Source organism: Hippocampus comes, unplaced genomic scaffold, assembly GCF_001891065.2.
Source record: "Hippocampus comes isolate QL1 unplaced genomic scaffold, H_comes_QL1_v1.1 scaffold104, whole genome shotgun sequence".
Taxonomy (NCBI): domain Eukaryota; kingdom Metazoa; phylum Chordata; class Actinopteri; order Syngnathiformes; family Syngnathidae; genus Hippocampus; species Hippocampus comes.
The window spans coordinates 2,895,430-2,916,148 of NW_017806072.1; the positions used below are offsets into that span (position 1 = coordinate 2,895,430).

General features: G+C 43.8%; 1 protein-coding gene across 3 annotated transcripts in view; it reads left to right on the forward strand.

Moving 5' to 3' along the window:
• The window catches only part of brsk2a (BR serine/threonine kinase 2a), a 182,463-nt gene extending 162,182 nt beyond the window's left edge, over window positions 1–20,281 (forward strand). The window contains exons 11-19 of one of the 3 annotated variants that reach the window (XM_019894134.1): window positions 144–241; window positions 1,269–1,419; window positions 9,259–9,319; window positions 11,598–11,811; window positions 11,888–11,936; window positions 13,617–13,740; window positions 15,680–15,860; window positions 17,606–17,695; window positions 19,254–20,281. In XM_019894134.1, the coding sequence (XP_019749693.1) occupies window positions 144–241; window positions 1,269–1,419; window positions 9,259–9,319; window positions 11,598–11,811; window positions 11,888–11,936; window positions 13,617–13,740; window positions 15,680–15,860; window positions 17,606–17,695; window positions 19,254–19,390 (1,105 nt within the window). In that variant the 3' untranslated portion in view covers window positions 19,391–20,281. The remainder of the gene's footprint in view (window positions 1–143; window positions 242–1,268; window positions 1,420–9,258; window positions 9,320–11,597; window positions 11,812–11,887; window positions 11,937–13,616; window positions 13,741–15,679; window positions 15,861–17,605; window positions 17,696–19,253) is intronic. The other 2 variants (XM_019894136.1, XM_019894135.1) reach the window with 2 other exon arrangements.
• Window positions 20,282–20,719: the final 438 nt, after the last annotated feature.

The following is a 20,719-nucleotide window of genomic DNA, read 5'->3' on the forward strand; positions in this document are numbered from 1 at the left end:
TAGTTCTTAATACTTCAATAAGAAAAATATAAATTGTGTCACATGAGACACAGTTGGAATTGTGACCCATGTGCTTTAAATGCAGTGTAAATCCAGCCCAATAGTAAATCTACAGCAGCCCTTCTTTATTTACCTTTTTGCAGTGACAACCAAGAAAAGATGATCTACTTCCTGTTATTGGACCGTAAAGAGAGGTACCCCAGTCAAGAGGACCAGAACCTTCCCCCTCGCAATGAGATTGGTGAGACTTGAACACAAAAGACAAAAAGTGTGACAAATAGAAAAATCACTGAATAAGAATTGGGGACGGTGACTGTTAGTTACTTTCCACCCTGTCATTTGCAGATCATTGCTGTGGCTACACTCTAAATTTTGAATGCTCCTGGTTTTGTCTGACACACTTGTCATCCTCCCTCTGAAGAAATGGGATTGGCATCCCACAGTGGTGGATTGCCTCAACAGTAGATGTTTTGTTTTTTTATTTATCATCACCAGACACTCACTCTGGATACATATTGTTGCAGGAGAAAAACTTGTAACTAGGGCAGCATTTTCTCCTTTCGAAATCTTACTGGCATAGATCTCATCTTGAAAAAGAAATAACTACATCATGTTTCCTGCTTCCATCCATGCCACTGTGATTTTCGGGGGCTGTGGTCCAGCTGACGATTGAAACATTTATTCGTCCATTTACATCGTCTTTTGACTGATAGTGTATAATGACTGTTGGTCCACTAACTGTACATATGCATACAATGTAAACAGCCGCCATTCATGAGGTAAATATGTATGTTCATTCATATATGCACATATCTGTTCATTCAGTCACAGACACACAATTTAATCATCTGTCTATTACACACAACGAGCTCTCTTAGCAGGTGCACCAGCAGGTTTAGCAACACCAATATGTCCGTTCATATGCAGTACAGATATGATAAACGTCTGTTTGTCCTTTCACATATGTACAATTTATATATACTGTATATAAATTGTGTTTGAGTTTGAGAGGAAGAGGCTGGGTCTGAGCTAATTCCAGCAATGGAAGCTTCAAGTTCTTAAATTGTGACATTTTGATTAATACAGCCTCTCCTTATTGAATGTGATACAGCCAATATTCCGGTCATTAGTTTAAGGTCTGGGAGGAAAGCAAAACTTATCATTAGTGAGCATAAGCACTAAATATCATTCCAACATTGCCCTTAATTGTGCATGGTGTTACTTGAGGGATGATCCTGACTACTAGGTCCCTGCTGTTTGTCACGCAGATCCTCCTAAGAAACGTGTCGACTCGCCAATGTTGAACCGACACGGCAAACGACGACCAGAGAGGAAGTCCATGGAGGTCCTCAGTGTCACAGACGGCGGTTCACCAGTGCCGGCCAGGAGGGCCATCGACATGACACAGCATGGTCAACGGTATGCATTACCTGTTTTTGTGACAGGTCATCATAGGATTGTTCGATCTGAAACAAGATTGCTGAGGTAATTTAGGTCAAAGTGGATAGGGTGGATCATGTCAAATTAAATCCAGCTGGCTTTACACTGCAGGTCCAAGTACCCAATTCCGATTTTATCCGAAATTGAATGTCTACATTTCAAATGACACATCCCATTTTCGATATGGCTGTGTTGAGACACTAGGCAGTGAGAACACTGAAGTGCAATCTATCCATTCATTTTCTCAAGCGCTTGTTGTGGGAGAAAGTAGCAAACCTTCACCTAGTGCCCCTGTTAATCTTCAGAGAGCAATTGCAACTCCACACACAAAGCCAAAACTGTGGCCATTAATCAGCGGTGAAAAAAGGATGCACTGTCTCCAGGTGATATGACTTTGACAAAGTCCTAGCTTCAATTTTAAAGTAATGTCTGCAGCAAAATCAGAAATCATGGCCAGCCTAGACGCTGACATCATCTGTCTCCCAGAGACTCCAAGGACCTCGTAATCCTTAAAATACCTGGCATGAAACCTGTCATCCAGGACCACAGTCCCATACATGGAAGTGCATTTTCCATATGCAACAAGTCAGTGATCAAGAGTCAAGACGAGCACTGATCCCCTCCATTGGAGGTTTTGAAATACTCCAGGTGGACACTGAGCGTTATTTTACCATCAAAGTGTACAAGTCACCTACAACTCCATTCACCTAGCCACAGATGTGCCACAGTGACTATATTGGCAGCTCTAAAAGCCATAGCACCACCTGAGTGTACAATGAGACCAATGACATTTGGACTGTTTCAGAAGATCTTAGACTTCTCCATGATGACAAAGGAGCCCACATCATTTCAGAGTCCACACTGGAGGCGGGGCTGCAAACCGACCTGGCTTTCGTCTCATCTGGACACTCCCATAAAACGTATAAATCCCTGAGAATTATATTCCAGAAACCCAACGCTGACCAATATTATCAGACCAGAAGAACTGCAACAAAGACTGAGGTTTAACTCCCGCTGGGCCAACTGGGAAGGCCGACTAGAACAACCATCAAGCCAACAGAAAAATAAGAATAAAGTGCAACAACGAGTGTACCACCCATTTCCAGTCTACTTGGGAGTAACGCTCAATAGAACACTCTCATTCCAAAAGCATGTCTCCGGACTGAAAGGAAAACTTGCGTCACGGACAAACCTCCGCCATCAGTTGGGGTGCTGACCCCAAAACACCGAGCAGAATACTTCACCCCTGTGTGGCCACATCATCCCATTCCGACAAAAATCGTTGTACACCTAAACAAAGCGTATCAGATAATAACGGGTGCTGTCAAACCACGTTACTTGCCAGCAATACGTATATTGTATAACAGGCCTCCCCCTCAACCCCCACACCCTACATCCAATGAGAAACAGTCACTAAAATTGAAGGATACAAACATCTAAACGATCCCAAACACTTATTCGGAAGAGACTAAGAAGTGAGCTCCAAACTTTTGTCTCGTAAAAGTTTTATAACCGTAAAAGAAATCAACCCAAGGAGTATGACTGCGAGCAACACAACAAAGCACTTTCTTACCTAGATGAAATACTGCCCCTCGGGTCAAACTTGAACAGGGAAGAGTGGGTAAGTCTAAACAAAGCAAAGACGAAGGTTGGGAAAACCAAGGACAAATGGGGACTCGACACCAGCCCTGATCATCCATGTGGATAAACACAAACAATGAACCACATCGTTCAAGAATGCCAACGGGGGTCCTCAGTGCTCTGATCAAGACCTTAAGGAAGCAAACACTATTTCATCACAATGGTTTGGTGCCGTAAGATATGATGACGATAATTGCTTATCATCATGAGGACCCCAGGCGAGCTGGAGCCTTATGCAGCTGACTCCGAGGCTTGGTGATGGCCAATCACAGGGCAAATACAATCATTCACATTCACATCTATTGACTATTTAGCATCTTTTTAGAATGTGAAACAATACTACACTACATAAATGTATCAAATATTAAAGGTTGCATGGCCTGGCTTGACTTCCTCCATCCATCCATCCATCCATTTTCCGATCCACTTTATCGTCACTAGGGTCACGGGGGAAAAAAAAAGGGGGGGGGGTGGAGCCTATGCCAGCTGTCTTCGGGCAGTAGGCGGGGGACACCCTGAAGCGGTTGCCAGCCAATCGCAGGGCACACAGAGACGAACAACCATCCGCGCTCTCACTCACACCTAGTGACAATTTACAGTGTTCAATCAGCCTGCCGTGCATGTTTTTGGAATGTGGGAGGAAACCGGAGTACCCGGAGAAAACCCACGCAGGCACAGGGAGAACATGCAAACTTGACACTGGAAGGCCGGAGCCAGAATTGAACCCACGACCTCTGCACTGTGAGGTCGACGCGCTAACCACTGGATCACTGGGCCGCCTTGACTTCCTCCATTGATTTAAATCAAGTAAACCTAAAGTTGACCTCTGCAATACACCACTGCTTATTTAACAATTGACACACCAGTAATATACCATAGTTAGAGCATAATTAATTGTCTAAGCTTTGACTGTAGCTCACATTTACAGCGAGTGTTTCTTTTAAGAAGTTTGTGTCATTTGGATCACTGCAGCGCATGTGTATTTCAGTGGCATCAAACTTACATTGACCAGGTATATCCAATCGGTGCGTTCACGCTGCAGGCACATTGGCTGATATCTGATACGAATCGGATTTTTATCCAGACGACTGATTCCGACGTGAACGTGTCCGATTTCATGCGTTTCTTTCCATTTACGCTGCCATGACTGGTATCCGAGTCGTGCCACTTGAGAGCAAACAATTGCATTTGTCTCCCTTGAACCATGCAGTGTGAATCGAGCTGTAAGGATTTGAAAAGCTATCTGAGACCGCAGAGGTCCTTGTTGTTTTATTTTTATTTTTTGTTTGAGGAAGCACTATGTTCGTTTTTTTGTGAATGATATTCGGACATGCTTCTTGTCAGCACTCTGCTGGTTGCGAGTGCCAAATGCTCACCGTAGCCACGCCACAGGGATTACACTCTTTTTATGTTGCCTGTGGCACAAATCTGAAGTGGAAACGTTTTGATGTGAGTGTGTGTTGGTGTCAGGCTAGAGGTCTCCGGGCAGGTGCGAGAGCAGGTTAGCAAACATGTCGACCATTAATGTCACCGTCTGCTCGCTCTGTCTCCTGTCTCACCGTAGTAAGTCAGTATACAGTAAAAGCTTGGATATTCCAGATGCCAGGATAAAATGCAGCAAAGAAGAAAGGTATTGACTTCTCACTGTTTTTCTTCTTTTTCGCTTCCCCAACCCAAGGAGTTGTCCATGGGCGGAGAAAGATGCAGTAGAGTGTCTTTTTTTGTATATTTTTAATTGAAAGAATCTCAATTAAAAAACTAAAGTAGGACCATTTGGGCCCCAAAACTTTAATTTCGCCTCTGAAGATGTGCAATGCAAAGCTTAAATATCCACCTCCAACCCTGCCCGCCTTTTCCGGTATCAGCTTAATTATCCTCTCTTGAATGCATTGATAATCAGTTCCTCCCATGCTGTGCCCCACTTTCTCTCGAGATGCAGGAGGTTCCTTCGACTTCGGAAAGCGGAGCCTGAACCCCACAAGGCATAGGCGGCTGATTTAAAATGTATTTGCACATCTTATTTCAACCACTGATATATCATCACAGCACACGTTTCTGCTCATTGCCAGTGACGTTTGACAGCGGGGAAGATCGACTGTGAGTTAGCGCGATCGGCCTAATGACAGAGTGCCGCTTTTCAGGGAAACGGACATGAATGCAGAGCCAGCGAGTCATATGATATTGCCTCACTATAGAGATTTGTGAACTCATCCCAATGTCAGATATATTAATAACTCTTCACTCGAGCAGTTTGGCAACAAGTGCACATCAAGAATTCATCTCATGCCGCTTTAAACTTCCATCCGCAAGACACTTTGGAAGGATTAGAGCCATTTCTGCAGCTCCCACCTTTTAAAATGTCCATCTTTGAATTCTGTGTTAAGATTCATCTGCTTGTCTCATCCCGGCTGTTCCACTCCATCATCCCCTCAGGCCATCCAAGCCTTTACCATTTTTGCTAGTTTTGGCACTTCCTTCCTACGCCATTTTACTTTGTTACATATATACGAAAACAGGTTAGCATTGTGTTGCTAATGCACAACATTGTATAGCATGTCAAATTTTAAGTGAGCGGTCATGTCACATACGGGTACATACGGGCCTAAGTATTGCAAGGCCAACACACCGACAGGAAGGCAACCAGAAGATTATATGGAGCTTCACCCGTTCTGTGAAGACTTTTGACACGGTTTATGAAGTGTGTCTGTGTTCTCTCACACCAAATACATTTAAGCATGCCTTTATGGGCGTTGTTGCTTGCGCTGGGACGCAGCCATGCTGGAGCACAAAAAGCTTCTTCCAAGCTGTTCCCATAAAGCTGAAATCATGCATTTTGAGACACCTTGGTGAAATGAAGAATTAAGATTTGGGCTGAACTGAGAAGTTTAGTTCAACCCCAAATGTTCAGGGGTTAATAGGAAAATGATCCATGCCGTTTATATTAGCTATATAGTATTCACCAAACGAAGCGCTGCTGCATCTTTCCTCCATCTGCTTTAAATTTGACTTTTTTTCTGTGTATTTAGCACCGTATAAATGTCAACTGTGGTCTCCTCCCTGCATTTTTATATCCCCTGACTGTCGCACTCACTTACTTACTCTCTTTGCCTCCCTTGTGTGTCGCTCATCCTCCGTCCCAGTTGCGCTCTCCGGTTCGCGTGCCATCGATACACTAATGTACAAATGTCGCTAGATTGTCTGTCTACAGTGCTGATTTGGTTGTTGGTTTTATACGCTGCAGCTTCCCCTGCCCCCAAATCAAGTGTCTCTCTGTATATTTCTCTCTCCCCAGTCTCTTGTTTTGTGGTTCTCCGGCACATAGCAGTGGCAAAAATGATGTGTTGTTAACCTGAGATCTGTGAAGCTAAATGTTGAACTTCTCCCAACCTTTTTTTCTGGCTGAACTCAACCTTATTTGACCCTACAGAAAGTACAGCGGATTGATAAAATGTGCAGGCAGCATTCAAGGCATGCAGATTTTGACGTGCTCTGACAGGATGCATTCACATCAGTGTGAATCATCGGGGAGAGAAGGTTTATATCTGAAATGACATTCCTAAAATTGCCCTTATATCTCAATGCTCCTTAGTCATAATTTTCCTCCCTTATCTCATGTTAACAGTTGCAGTCCACCAAGGCCATATTTTCGTACTCATAATTTCATGCTGGATGCACAATAGTCAACGAACACAATGGCAACCATGTTGTAAACATGTTGAGCAAGATGCAGGGAATCCCATAGCTTTCATTTAAAATCTTAACGGTGTGCTCACTGAAATGAAGGCAGGTTAATGACGGAAATGAAACATGCAAAAGTGTGACAGTGCGAGTCATAACTTATTCAATTATTTTCTTTTTTTTTTCCCCCTTTTTGCTTCACTGACCAGCTCCCATCGCCTGATGCCGTTTGAATGAGTTAGGTTAGTGGAGCAATTTTAATAAATCCGAAGGTCGATGCTAATTATCGTAAGTGCTAAAGACACTCAAAGAAAGTACGTTGACTACAGATCTCCTCAGCAGAAGCAGCAGCGGTCTATTGCATCTTCAAACTTGAGGAGCTGAGCTGCAGATATTAATTTAGTCCATCTTCAGGGAGTTTCTCGAGCCACTGCAAAGGAAACAACATAATAGTGTTCTGATTGATATGCCGATCTACTTCACAGAAATTAGAACTTGTGAAGTTGCGTCAAAGGAAAAAGAGCGAGAAGTGTGATTGTGTTTGGGCTTTGGCGAGGTTACTCCTGGCACCACCCACTATGTTTTGTATCAGTTCCATTATATTTCACTTCCCCATCCCTCAAATCCGTCTGTATTATTTCCATCCCACACCATCTCTCGTCAGAACTCCTTTGCTTTGGATGGATCTCTGACAAAGCCTCTGGTCGTACACACCAGGACGTAGCGCTTTGTTGTAAACTATTAGTCCAAAATAGAAGGAGCAGTGTGTTGGTGCATTTGATTGAAGGGTGAACTTAAATCGGTGTTTGCCCTTTGAATAGAGGTGTTCTTCCTTCAAAAAGTACAACCACGCCATTCTTTCTTCTGCAGGACATCCTTTGTATTGTTTGGCCACATAAAATGCCACTGCTGTACAGTAATGTTTTTAAAAAATGTTGCAAAGATTTAGGCAAACAGTCCGCAATCACTAGAAGCCTGCTACCTACTTATTTTCTTCCGTGCTTTACATCACAATCTGCTCCCATGTTACCCATTCAATTTCTCATATTAAGGAAATGAGAGCTTTTGAGTTGGATCAAAAAAAAAAAGTCATGAAGGTCCTAAATTTAGGGTTACTGAATGAAACCAACGTTGGGTGCAATGTCTGACGGCATTTAGATTTGAATGATGATTTGAATTTTGTTTTGTGTGCTGCCGCTGACACATTTATTCATTGTCATCTTGCAGCAAGGGAGCCTCCCTGATGGTGTATTACTGTTCAGCATTGCCATCTGTATTATTAACTCTATAGATGTGCCGGTCCAACACTAACAGATGCGCAGCGTGTCCGACAATATGCTCATAATGGGCCGAGGAGCCAGAGTGTGTCTGTGTTGTCATGAGGTGCAAGTGGGCATGTGGGCATGTCTCCGTGAACTGAAGGGGCCTTCAATTGAGTTGTCTGGTCAGCTGCTCTCGCATACAAGTAAGTCTGAGCCGGTTTGTTCTCAGCCTCGCCCACTCATGCTTGCTTGCGCATTACAGTTTGGACTCACCACGGAGAGAGAGATAAGAATAACTTGGGAGTGGGAGTGCTATCTCTTCAGTTATGAATTAAAAGCTTCTCGAGTTGACATACTTTTTTTTTTGTGGCAGTGTCCACCTATTGCACTTGTTCTTCTTTTTGTTGTTGTTATGCCTGACCATCTAAGTAAGCAATTGTGTTTGGAATTTCAACAATGAGAGCCATCCAGAGCATAGCATACACCAGTGTTCTTAGATCTTAGGGGAAAACTCCCATTTTACCCATTTCCTTTTGTCTTTGCAAGGCAGGCAAGATGGTTGCAAATTCATTAGTGCCCGAGTGAGAAAGGAGGAGGGTGTGGTTGTAAAATGAATGACAAAAACAAGCAGCGTTGTGGCAGGAAGCAGCTGGCGTTGACAGGCACTTTGTGTGTGTTGTGTCGGGCGTACGTGTGGTGTGCGTGATGGAGACAGATTGTCCCGTGATTGTTCAATTTGGGGCTCGCCTCGCCTCACAATGCCGTTGACGGCATCTGCATGGAAATGTAAAATGAATGGCACGCCACCAAATGCCCCACTTCATTTTCCCCCCCTCAAGATATCCGCTACTGATCCGGTGCACACAGACTGAAAAAGTCACCATGTTTTATTTATTAGCAAAGTGTAGACTGGGCAACAGCCACAACAAAAAAGCTAATTTGAATGCTAATGTTCGGAAAAGTACAAAGAGATTTCCAGGTGAGTGTTCAGTCAATTCAACTCATTTGACATTACCTTGAGTCACTGCCAAATAATGTGTGCTGACAAATGAGGGCTTGCTCTGTGTGCTGTAGCGTTTCCACTCCTCCTTGCTGTCTGCTTGGCGTGATGGCGCCATATGCTCGAGTGCTACCCAGCTCAACGTTTGACCTCCAAGCTTGTGACCTGTTCCATTGTGTAACAGCCTCGCATGTTCAGCCCGCAATTGACTTCTTGCCTTGCGTGCTTGGTCCACAGGTCGCGGTCTATTAGCGGAGCCTCCTCAGGCCTCACCACCAGCCCGCTCAGCAGCCCACGGGTAAGTCGAGACCTTTTGTACCCTTACAAATACACACACGTATGGGACATGACACCTCTTGACCCAGTTCTCGGGTTTCCATGTCCCCCCGTGGGATGACCATCGAACTCCTGTTGATCTCTTCGTATCGCTCTCTAAGTCAGTGTTTCCCAACCAGGGTTATGTATGCCCCTGGGGTTCTATGAGCACATTGCAGGGGGTACGTGGAAACATGGAATCATTTATTTTCCAGATCAATAACCTGTGGCACAGCCGCACCAAAATCACAAAAGCCACAGGTCAACTCAAGTGGTTCACTTGAGTTGACATGATGAAAAGAAAGATGACTGATGAAAAGAAAGTAAAATTGCTATAGTGGGTCTGAATATGATTCTTGCTCAGTGTTTTGTTCATGGTGTTTTCATTTTAGATACCTGTTTATAGAGTTCATATTCAAAGGAGCTCCATGTTTTTGTTTTATATATAAAAATATATATATTAATTTAGTCTTCATCAGGGGCTGGGCTACTAGAATCCGCCATCGCTGTTCGTTAACCATTTAACAACCGAATCCCGAATCCATTTGAATGGGTTACTAATTATACTTTTGACGGAAAACACGGAACGCCTGCGAGAACACACAAGAAGAGAGGCTGAGCGGGGTTTTTTTTTTTTTTTATCAAAGACGAAAGCATCTCCTTGCCTGATCCTCTTGGCTTATAATAGCTTACTCTGTTTTCGGCAGCCTTAGCACGTAGAAATCCAGCTCAAGGAATTATTTACAAAATCCTCCTTTTCTAGCTTGGATTGGATAGGCTAGGAGCGTACGTATCCAGCTGACTAACCTTGAGAAGACTGTGTTATCCAGGATCTTCACACAAGCTGCTCATCCCACAGCTCATCTGAAAGAGAAATTGATTTCCAAGGCCATATATATATATATATATATATATATATATATATATATATATGGCCTAGTGCCGGGTCCCTCCATTGTCTTTAAGGGGTATATTGGGTATAATTGCAGTAGAGTGAGGGGCGATGAGAAGTATCCAGAAAGAAAGGAAAACAAACAAGGCAGCAAAATAAGAACAAGAGCAACCAAAAACAAAGTTGATGTCGCCGGAAGAACACGTTGAACTCGCAATGAACCTGTTTTTCATTTTTGTTGTTGTCTGACTACCTCATCACATGCACGCACATCAAACCGCACATCACACACTTCCCCTTCTCTAAAGGCCCACCAGTCTGACTGATAGATGCCACAGATGTCCACAGTGAGATCAATAAACTTTCACACCTCTTCCCTAACACTGATCACAAGCTGTTAATATATATATATGGCCTATATATGAACTATTCCGTCCATATCATTATTTCTCCCGATGTGGCTGCAGTTTCAAGGTTAAAAATCAATAATTGATCAAGTGTAGTGATGGTTCTTAAGATGTCTTCCGAGCTCGCTTGTTTTTTCCATATGTGTCTGAGTTATTCTCTTGTGAGACCACACAGTTTGTATGTTTTTATCGTTTAATACTCTGATGTGATTTTGCTTGCTCGTCCTATTGCCTTATTTCCATATCACATCACTTTGTTTTCTAACTGCATGGTCTTTTCTCCTTTTTCTTTATGTTCTTGTGCACGTACTTTTTGGCTTGCGCCCTCGGCATCTGGCTGCTTGGTGGTTGTATTTACTTTACTCCGCGTTTTGTATTCCTTCATATGTATGTTTTGAATCACAAAGCCTGTTAGAAAGTTTGGGGTTCCACCTCAATCCCCTGACTTACCGCAGTCCCCAAACACCAGCCCCAGCCCCAGCCCATCCCCTGAGCCCCTTCCAAATCGTACAGGTCCTCGTATGTCTACACCTAACTCACTGGCGCCGAGCACGGAGGCCCTGCCGACCACCCTGAACAAGACCCAGACGCTCCCGACCAAGCCTAAACTTGCGCCGAAGCCTCTTCACGCGACGCGATCCAACCCGCTCCCAGAAGCCTCATTAGATGCAGCATCCTTGTCCGAGTCCTCGGCTTCCTGCCATATCCCATCAAACGCTCCATCTGCCTCCATGCCGCCCACACCCACCTCCGCACTTTCACCAACCTCCCCAAGCCCAGTCGCTTCAGTCCTAAACAGCCCCCAAGTGCGTCGCTCCCAGTTCGCTGCCAACCCCCAACTCTCTGTGCCCTTCAGCCCGGTGGTGCCTCCCTCCCCCATCAGGCTGCACCACTTCCACCCCGTATCACCCACACATTCTTTCTACGCTGACCACCCACCTAAATCTATCCCCCTCATACAGGTCACCCCTCACCCTTCCCCTCGAGGCAGTCCCCTACCCACCCCAAAGGGCACCCCGGTGCACACGCCCAAGGACAGCCCAGCCGGGACTCCCACCCCAACCCCACCTCCCAGCCCCTCCATTGGCGGCATGCCATGGAGGACTCGCCTCAATTCCATCAAGAACAGTTTCCTGGGCTCACCACGCTTCCATCGCAGGAAACTCCAAGGTCTGTGTATGTGTATATTTGTCCAGTTTATTTATTTTTTTAATGTTCTCATTCCACCCTAAAAATTCTCATGTGTCCACAGTTCCCACACAAGAAGAGATGTCCAGCCTCACTCCAGAGTCTTCCCCAGAGTAAGTAAATATTTCGCTTTTATAATCATAATGATGTTTTACCGTCCATACCTCAAAGCTACCTCCTCTGACCACATGGCAATTTAGAATTATTTTGAGTAAGAATTTTTCCTGCTGACCTTATCTCTAGCTTGAGGTGGCTGGTTATGAGGAATGACTGGCTGGCTGCCTGTATGATGCTACTCAGACTCCTGAAGGGTAATTACTTAAGTTTTGGCCAATGTGTGTGTGCCTGTTTGGTTGGTGGATGATCATTTCCACCTGGCAGAGAAACATCAGGGTTGATTGGAGAGCTTCCTGCTGAAGCGCTTCTCCTAAGTAGATTACAATGCAACACCAGCAGCATAATGTATGGCTTATCTGTGACTGGGTTTCATCGGGAAGTTTCTTTTAGGGGTAGGCAAAATACCGATTCTGCAATGTATCATACCATTTTATGTAGGGTTGCTATTTATTTTGACTCAGGAAACGATATGATCACTTAACAATTTGGTTTGTTTATGGATAATAGTTTTTATGATTGAGCACCTAAGTACCTTTTACCATGGCCATCTAGGCTGACTTTTTAACAGATTTTCCCCAGCATTCTTGTAAGAGGCCATGACCAGAGTGTGCGTGTTAGACTGCCCGCCATCGTTTTTGTCAAAAGCAATTCCGTATCTGTGCCAGACGCTGGTACTGTCATCACCGTGCATCGAATTATCTGAATGTGCACACTGACAATGGCCCCATGAACTTGCACATCAGGTACGGCACATTATTCATACAATTGCATTTATGGCTATGACTATGCACAATCAGCACTAAAACCAAGGCCTTGCCATTGCAAAAATTAATATTAATGTCACAAGGAATAAACCGAATTCAAAATTACGAAAATATTCACTTAGCACTGACAGTCCGCCCATGCACAATACAGTATATAGTCAGCGGTCCCCAAACTTTTTAAGCGCCATTGCACATTTTCATTTGAAGGCATATTTTGAAAGACTGGCATGGAAACAATAAAAACATCCATCCATCCATCCATTCAACTCATTTTCAGAACTGCTTGTCCTCACTCGGGTTGCAGGCGTGCCGGGACATATCCCAACGGTCTTTGGGTGGTAGGTTTGGTACAGCGTGAACTGGTCGCCAGCCACTCGCAGGGAACACATCTACAAACAACCATTCACACTCACAGTCCCGTCCCCCCCACAAAAAAAATAAAAATAAAAAATTTAAATATCACTTACCATTACCCTTCAACCAGTCTGTCTCCACAGCACAGCGTATTGTACGACACCACATAGTCACCCACCTCCAAAGAATTGAACATTTCTGTTTCACAGGTGCTTTACCTCTTGTGGTTTTTATTGTATTTGAAGATAAACTTGTATAAATTGCAAGTGACTGTGCTATCCATAGCTACTGGTCTCATTTTTGCCTGTAGGTACTGGAGGTGGTGGCCGGACACAGCAGCGTACTGGGCCCGGGCCACCATTCATGTCAAATCCTGTGTTCCTATGTACGCTTACAACTATGAGTCATAGAAAACGTACTTATTCAACGCCGGCTGCACTGGTGGCATAATAAGAGAAACACTGCTAATTGTTGTCTGAACATTCCCTTTACATGCATTTAATACTTTGATTTGGGATTGTTAGCGGCCCAAACATTTCTTGTGCTCTCTCCCCACAGACTTGCCAAAAAATCCTGGTTTGGTAACTTCATCAACTTGGAAAAAGAGGAGCAGATCTTCATTGTCATCAGGGATAAGCCTCTCAGCTCCATCAAGGCCGATATCGTTCAAGCATTTCTCTCGGTAACGTCAACCACATTTATTATTTATCTTACTTGTCCACACAGTTCAGAGTCTGGATCTCGATACAGCTTTAGAGTAGATGGCACTTTTCCATTGGCAAAACTAGGACCTGGTTAGTGTAGGTTCCGAGGATGTTGAGCCAATGTCATATAGGTAAGTGGTCTTCATCGCATACTTCTATATTGTTGCAGTTGTGAACCACATTTTTAGAAGTTAAGAACAGTGAAGAAAATCTATTCTTTAAAAAGAGCCTTTGAAAATGTATATCCATGTTCTATCCCACCTGTAAACTCAATGAGGATTTATTTGGGTCACAGGTGAGCTCCAGACTGACCCAGTTGACTTTGGGCATGAGGACATATGGACAACCAACCACTTACATTCACACCGAGGGGCAATTTAGAGTCTTCAGTGAACCTAACATGCATGTTTTGGGAATGTGGGAAAAAGCCAGAATTCATAAGCAAGCATGGGGAGAATGTGCACATATCACATAAGAAGGCCGAATTTGATCCACCAGCCTCAGCTCAGCACTGTGAGCCAAATGTGCTAAACACTCCTCTCGGTGTCACCATTTTCAAATCATATATCTTATTTTTTGATGAAAAATGCTTCCTTTTTCAAAGTGCATTGACAGAGCACCTGATTAAGAAATGATAACATGAAGAAAGTATTATTTCTTATTGCTTTGGCTCCATCGAAAGAGCCTCAACCCAAATACTGTGCCATGCTGTCTTCGTTTTCTACACTGCAGTGTGACACTCCACAGCTTTGCTGCAGTGGCTCTTTGTCTCCTCCACATTTATCTGCATACTGCTGCCAACAGCCACTTTTCTACATGTCAATAGAGGATATTCGTTGCCCTCCAATTGTTTTTTTTTTTTTTCTCCTGTTCCAACTCATGCTTTCGATACATTGTGACCAAGCAGAGCAAGTGCTGTGCAATGAAAAACAGTGTTTCGGTTCTCCTCTTTATATCCCTCCTTCCTAACTCTTCTCACATCACCCTCCTGTGCCCTACCAAGTGTGGCAGTGGTAACTCTATTTGCTGTCTTTCTAATAACAGGCTGGATATGCGTCTCATGAGTGTGTGGCAGCCACAAGGTCTGCTAACATGTTTCAGATTTATGTAGCAATTCAGCCAAATGCTTTTGTTCATCGCTTCTATTTTCCCCCTGACTGCAGACTCAATGGAGGTCAATACAAAAACTACAGAAGGCATTCGTGCTCTGCCTCTCCAGTAGATGCTTTGCCCTCAGTTTTGGATATTGAACCGTGTATTTATGTTGCTGCGGTGTTTATAAATAGAACAAATGCTAAATTATATGGAGAAATACAGGCAACATTAGCATCTCACCTGTAAGTACCACACAATTGCGTTGAGCATTCAGCATGTGTGATTGAACGGAATCTATGCTCACCCCAGTTAGATTTGAAGAAAGTTGCCAAGTAAATACAAGCAAGCTGGGTCTCTGCCTTCTGAGGTCAATGTCATATCTGTTGCCCCATCCCTAGAGGTAGCTATTATCCCTCCCGGGCTGTGCTAGCTGGTATTCCCGACAGGAGATTGGCACCCGAATCAGTGGAATTATACCTTGAAGCACACTCACATTAATGGAATGTCAACACATCCACAGCACGACGACAGAATGTGACAGTTTTACAACTCACCTGTTCATTGGGCACCCAAATTCATTTCAGGAGGGTGAGTGCAATGACTGAAGACTATTTTAGCTTAAGTCCCTCTCATGCATGGCTACTCCCCAAGGTATTAATTTCCTTCGAGTTTGGCTCTGGCTCGTATTTTATGGAGAACGTTTCATTGAGGGTTGTCTTTTTTAGCGTGTGGGTGAAAAATTGTACATTCCCACTCACTCCCTCTGTTTAATTCCATTATTCACTTTTTTTTTTTTTAAATTCTTTTCATCTTTGATAACAGATCCCAAGCCTGAGCCACAGCGTCATTTCACAGACTAGTTTCCGAGCAGAATACAAGTCCACGGCTGGCCCGACAGTCTTCCAGAAGCCGGTCAAATTCCAGGTGGATATCACCTACACGGAGAGCACAGCTGCCACCAAGGAGAATGGCATCTACTCCGTCACCTTCACCCTGCTCTCAGGTCAGGATGCTGCTGCATGTCATCATCCATCCAATCAGTCTCGGGGGGGGGGGACATTCTATCACAGGGTTGCACACATACAAACATACAAACCACGACCGACACTATTTGTCATGTATTGAATCCAGACAAGTAAATACTATACAGTATTGGGGGGTATAAGCCTGATACAATTTACTGTGTGGGTGGTATGCACCCATCCTACAACAAAAATAGATATTGATGGGACATCTCTCAGCATGAAGAAAAATACCAATATGAATGTGCATATAATGCCATTTATTCACCTTATGAAAGTACTATATTGTTACATACATAATGATGACACACAAATAAACTGATTGAAATCTAGAAGGAAGCTCAGTAAATTAGTGGTTCGCATTTTTGTCCAACATTGTGCGACATCATGCAAACATCATGAATTCAAAATTCTCAACACTGTTCTACTCCTGTTCTAAAGAGGGTAATGATGTCAACATAACCAAAGGAGAAGGAGTTTCATGTAAATATAAATTGTTGTATTATCCTGTCAAAACAGAAAGACGTGGCCAAAAACCATTACCTTCTCGACAGAGGTGAAAACTCTTTTTGGCATTGTCCAAACTGAACAATATTATGTTAACCACAGTTTGAATGCATCATTTATTCTCATTATCTATTTTGAACTAATGTTGTGGCCAGTGATCTTATACTGTATAGCAAACGTGGAGAAGTTATCAGATGTGTTGCCATAAAACGCTTTCGTGAAGCGCCCACCCACACACACACACACACACACACACACACACACACACACACACACACACACACACACACACACACACAGGAAGGTACTACATGGGGTGAAATGGTTTCAATTAAAGAAACATGATTTTGCATGCTGGGACATTTCTTGACACCCCACTGCCCCCCAATGGGGGTTCCAAACAAGAATGCATGGAGTCCTTCACCCCAGACAAAAAAACACAATGATGGATAAGCAATTCTATCTAATCTTCTACTTATGAATTGACATGTAAACTGAATTAATAATTTGAGGTTAATGTCAATTATTTGACAACAGATCCAGTATATATTGTTACATCTCAACAAGATTATTAGCTCATTTACTGTTGAACTAATGTTTGTAAATAATGTGCAGCAAACTTCCTGATGCTTAGTGAGACTGGGATAAATCGGCATTGCTGCTTTTAACAAATACCCATTCCCATTTACCACTGTCACAGTTTTTCTTTCTTTTTCTTTTGTTCTTTTTGCTTGCCGTGAGTGAAAATTGGCCTCATTTGATTGTCAGTGTTTTTAACAACCAGCTTGCCAGTAGAGGGCCCTATTTTGGAGCCTTCCAAAATCCTGGCCTGTCATTGCAATGTCTGTGGGGGTTCCAGTTGTGTTGTTGATATTCTGGCCACCAGTCAGCAGCAGCTGGTATGGGGCCCAATGCAAGGGATTCCTCACACGTTGCCGTTGTAGCGTCTAAACCACTGCCATTCTTTTGTTATTGATGTGGACGCATGTCAGCTGTCTCTTGGGACCCCCTTGAGCTCAGTGCCCTCTACAATTCCCAAGGTTGTGCCGTCTCTTGCCCTACAGTAACATACCGCTCACACTATTTGGGCCTACGCTACGTGCACTGGCCCTGCAATTGGCTGGAGACCAGGATGTCGTCTAAAGTCAGTTGAGATACGCTGCACCTCATGAGTGTTTTCCTATCTGTACGTCCTCTGGTTTGTGTGTCTCTTTTAAAGGACCCAGTCGGCGCTTCAAGCGGGTAGTGGAGACAATTCAGAGCCAGTTGTTAAGCACACATGACCAGCCTGGAGTCCAGCAGCTATCTGGTGAGCAGGATCTCCTTTTTGCACCCCCTCATCTACCCCACCCCAGCTCACCTCAGCATTACTCTCACTCTCTGCCTCTGCAAGCATCACGCTCCGCTGTGCACGCTGGCTCTCGCAGCGTTTGCCGAGGGTCAAAACGTTGTCTGGTTGTAAAAATTACCCGGAAGGTATGGAAAGGCCATTCACATTCTTATGGAGGTTTTGTCACCATGGCAACACCACAACGGCACTGGACTCGGGCGTAGGTGCTGCGCGTTCGATTCCCAGTCGATAGCGAGAGAGCTTATATATACTGCTTCACCTGGGATTTGCTGTTATGTCTCATTTGTGAAGTGTTTTGATTCTGAGGAACTGAAAATGATTCATGTTCTCTCAACACAGGAACAATCTTCTGATCAAAGCTTCTATCGAAGCCTGTGATTTGTGTCACTTGACGTCCTCGTGCCAATGGCTCTCTCTGCTGGTGAGATAGGGAAACACATTCGCGCGTCTATCCATTTTCTACCAGTGTGTGCCAACCTTTATTCAGTCAGCCAAGGCACATATTTTACGTTTGAAACTTGCTGTAGAATTTCTGAAATACAGAATTAAGGAAAATGAGCTCGGTAATTGTATTTTGTTGTCTTTATTCAAGGGGCAAAGTGCAGCAATGTCACAGATATAACCAGGTGCCACAACCCATATGCTGTCTAATCCTCCCTGTTAGACCCATAAATGGCTAATGTTTTTTTTTTTCGTTTGTGCGATGCATACTGTAATCTACAAGCGCACGACCGCAATATGGGATTTAACTGGTTTAGCAGTCACGGGCGGCTCTAAGGATTAGCTGATATTTGAAAATGTGTCTCTAATTAATAGACTAAGGCCTCAGTACAAATGAGAGTCGCTTCCATAAGATCATGTTCGGCAATTAGTAGCAGTGGAAGGACGTTCGGGGCGTGATGGTGAGGCTATTGCAAAAAATAAAGAGGGCATGGCTGCTCCTTTGACATGTTAGTCCAAGATTTATCGAAATGACTTAACATCTTAATGAGGTCAATATGCACAGAGCAATAACTCAGACTCACATTAAACTCCTCCTGTTGGTCTCCTAATACACCTTCAGAGCTTCCCCAGCGCAGGGCCTTTGAAATGAGATAACAGCTGTTAATAGGAGGTACACAAAATAGTTTTGCGCCTCATCTTTTCAAACAAAAGGCCTCGCCAGTCTTTGGCATGATGTTGTAAAGAGCTGCTTCACATATACACGCCATTTGCAGCCGTAGAAAGTGAATATTTTGTCGATAATTCATCGGATAACTTCATTTTTCATGTACCTCTAAAAGTGATTACAAAAATAATATAGATGGCGTCATGTTCATTAACCCCGTCACTAGATAACGGTCAGAACTGTTGGACGAGACTGCACAGTGATATAAACACAGAGCTGTGCACATTGACGGCCCATTATTCCGTCTCCTGCCCCGTGTTCGCTTTCCTTCCCTGGCACCCTCGTCCCCCGTGTGCCTTGTCGGCACCTCGAGTAACGTATCTGTCGTAATCCGACACCTCTTTTCAGACGAGAAGAACGGCCAGGTGCCATCTAAGCGCTGCCCGTCGCCCGCGCACGCCCGCAGGCAAGAGCAGGAAAACAATGCCGCCAAATGCCCGCTCGTGAAGTTGATGCTACAAGAGGAGTCGATAGATCCGAACTAGATAGGAAAACCATCACCATCATCTCATCCCTCCTCCTCATCATCTCGCGCCCTTTCTTCGTGCTGCTAAAGCGTGTGTGCTAATCTCACTTGTCTCTCATCCCAGGACTTATCCAGAAAACCTATTAAGTCCCGCCCCCATCCCTCCCCACTGACCCGCCAACATCCCCCTGCCCCTACCGGTGCGCATGAAGAACTGCTTTGGAGAGGTTTGGGTGACCGTGGAAATCGACCTTTCATGCAGACTTGTACCTTCATCTCTCCCATCCCGGTGTGCCCTGACAGTAGAAGTAGAGGACAATTCCTTTGGTGTTCCCAAACCCCCTGGCCCCTCCATACACTCTGGGCACGCTTGCCTCAGAAAACAAGCATTTTGCTAAGAGACTCACCTTGCAAACCAGCACATTTCCAGTATGCACACTAAACTCTGGGATGTATGACCAAGAAGAAGAAGACACAAGCAGGAGGCGGAGGAGAGTCGACATGGATGCTCGCTGGATTGTATTTTTTATTTTTTTCCTTTAATGTGCTTTCTTTGAGATGAACTACGTCTAAAATTCTGACTTGACCTGAACTACCACTACTGCTGCAAATGAATTGGAACTGTGATTTCAGCGAGAAGTTGGGAGGGTCATAACAGTGTGGACGGACGGATGGTTATCTGAAAATGAATGCTTTATTCTCTTGTACAGACTGCTGTCATTTCTGATGTAGTCAAAGAGTTGTCTCGTTGTGACACATTGTTTTGGTAGCCTATAGGATAAATCATCGGTGTACTTTTGGTCACATGATCATTTTTGTCTATCATGTTCTCTGCAGCACTTTGGTCTTCAGTTCTCCATTCAGACCTCTCTCTCACGTACTTACCAGCAGTAGAAAAAAAAAAGAAACATGATGTGCTTATTTTTGTATTTTTGGCCCTTATTTATTCATCTCACGGTGTCATTTCCTAATTTATTTTAACTTGACTATTTATATGAACAAAGCTGTTAGGTCAGTTGAATGTTATTTATGATTACCTTCTTGTGTGTTTGTAAATGGGGCATCATTTGAAGAAAAACAAGATCTAATTTTAACTGAATGATGAATTCTTTCTTCAACATGAGGAGGAAGAACTTGTGAAAACAAAACGAAACTAAAAAAAAACATACCAGTGATTTAAGAATGTAGACTTAGCCTCTTTTTGGAGAGAGGGAATGCTCTTTTATTGATATTTGTCAGTTTCTATATTATTGTTTGCGTAGGCTGGGCCTGTAAAGGACAACATTAATCTACGGATCTCTTTGTAAATAGACGGTTCAAAAATGGGGTTGATTGTCTTCTTTACCAT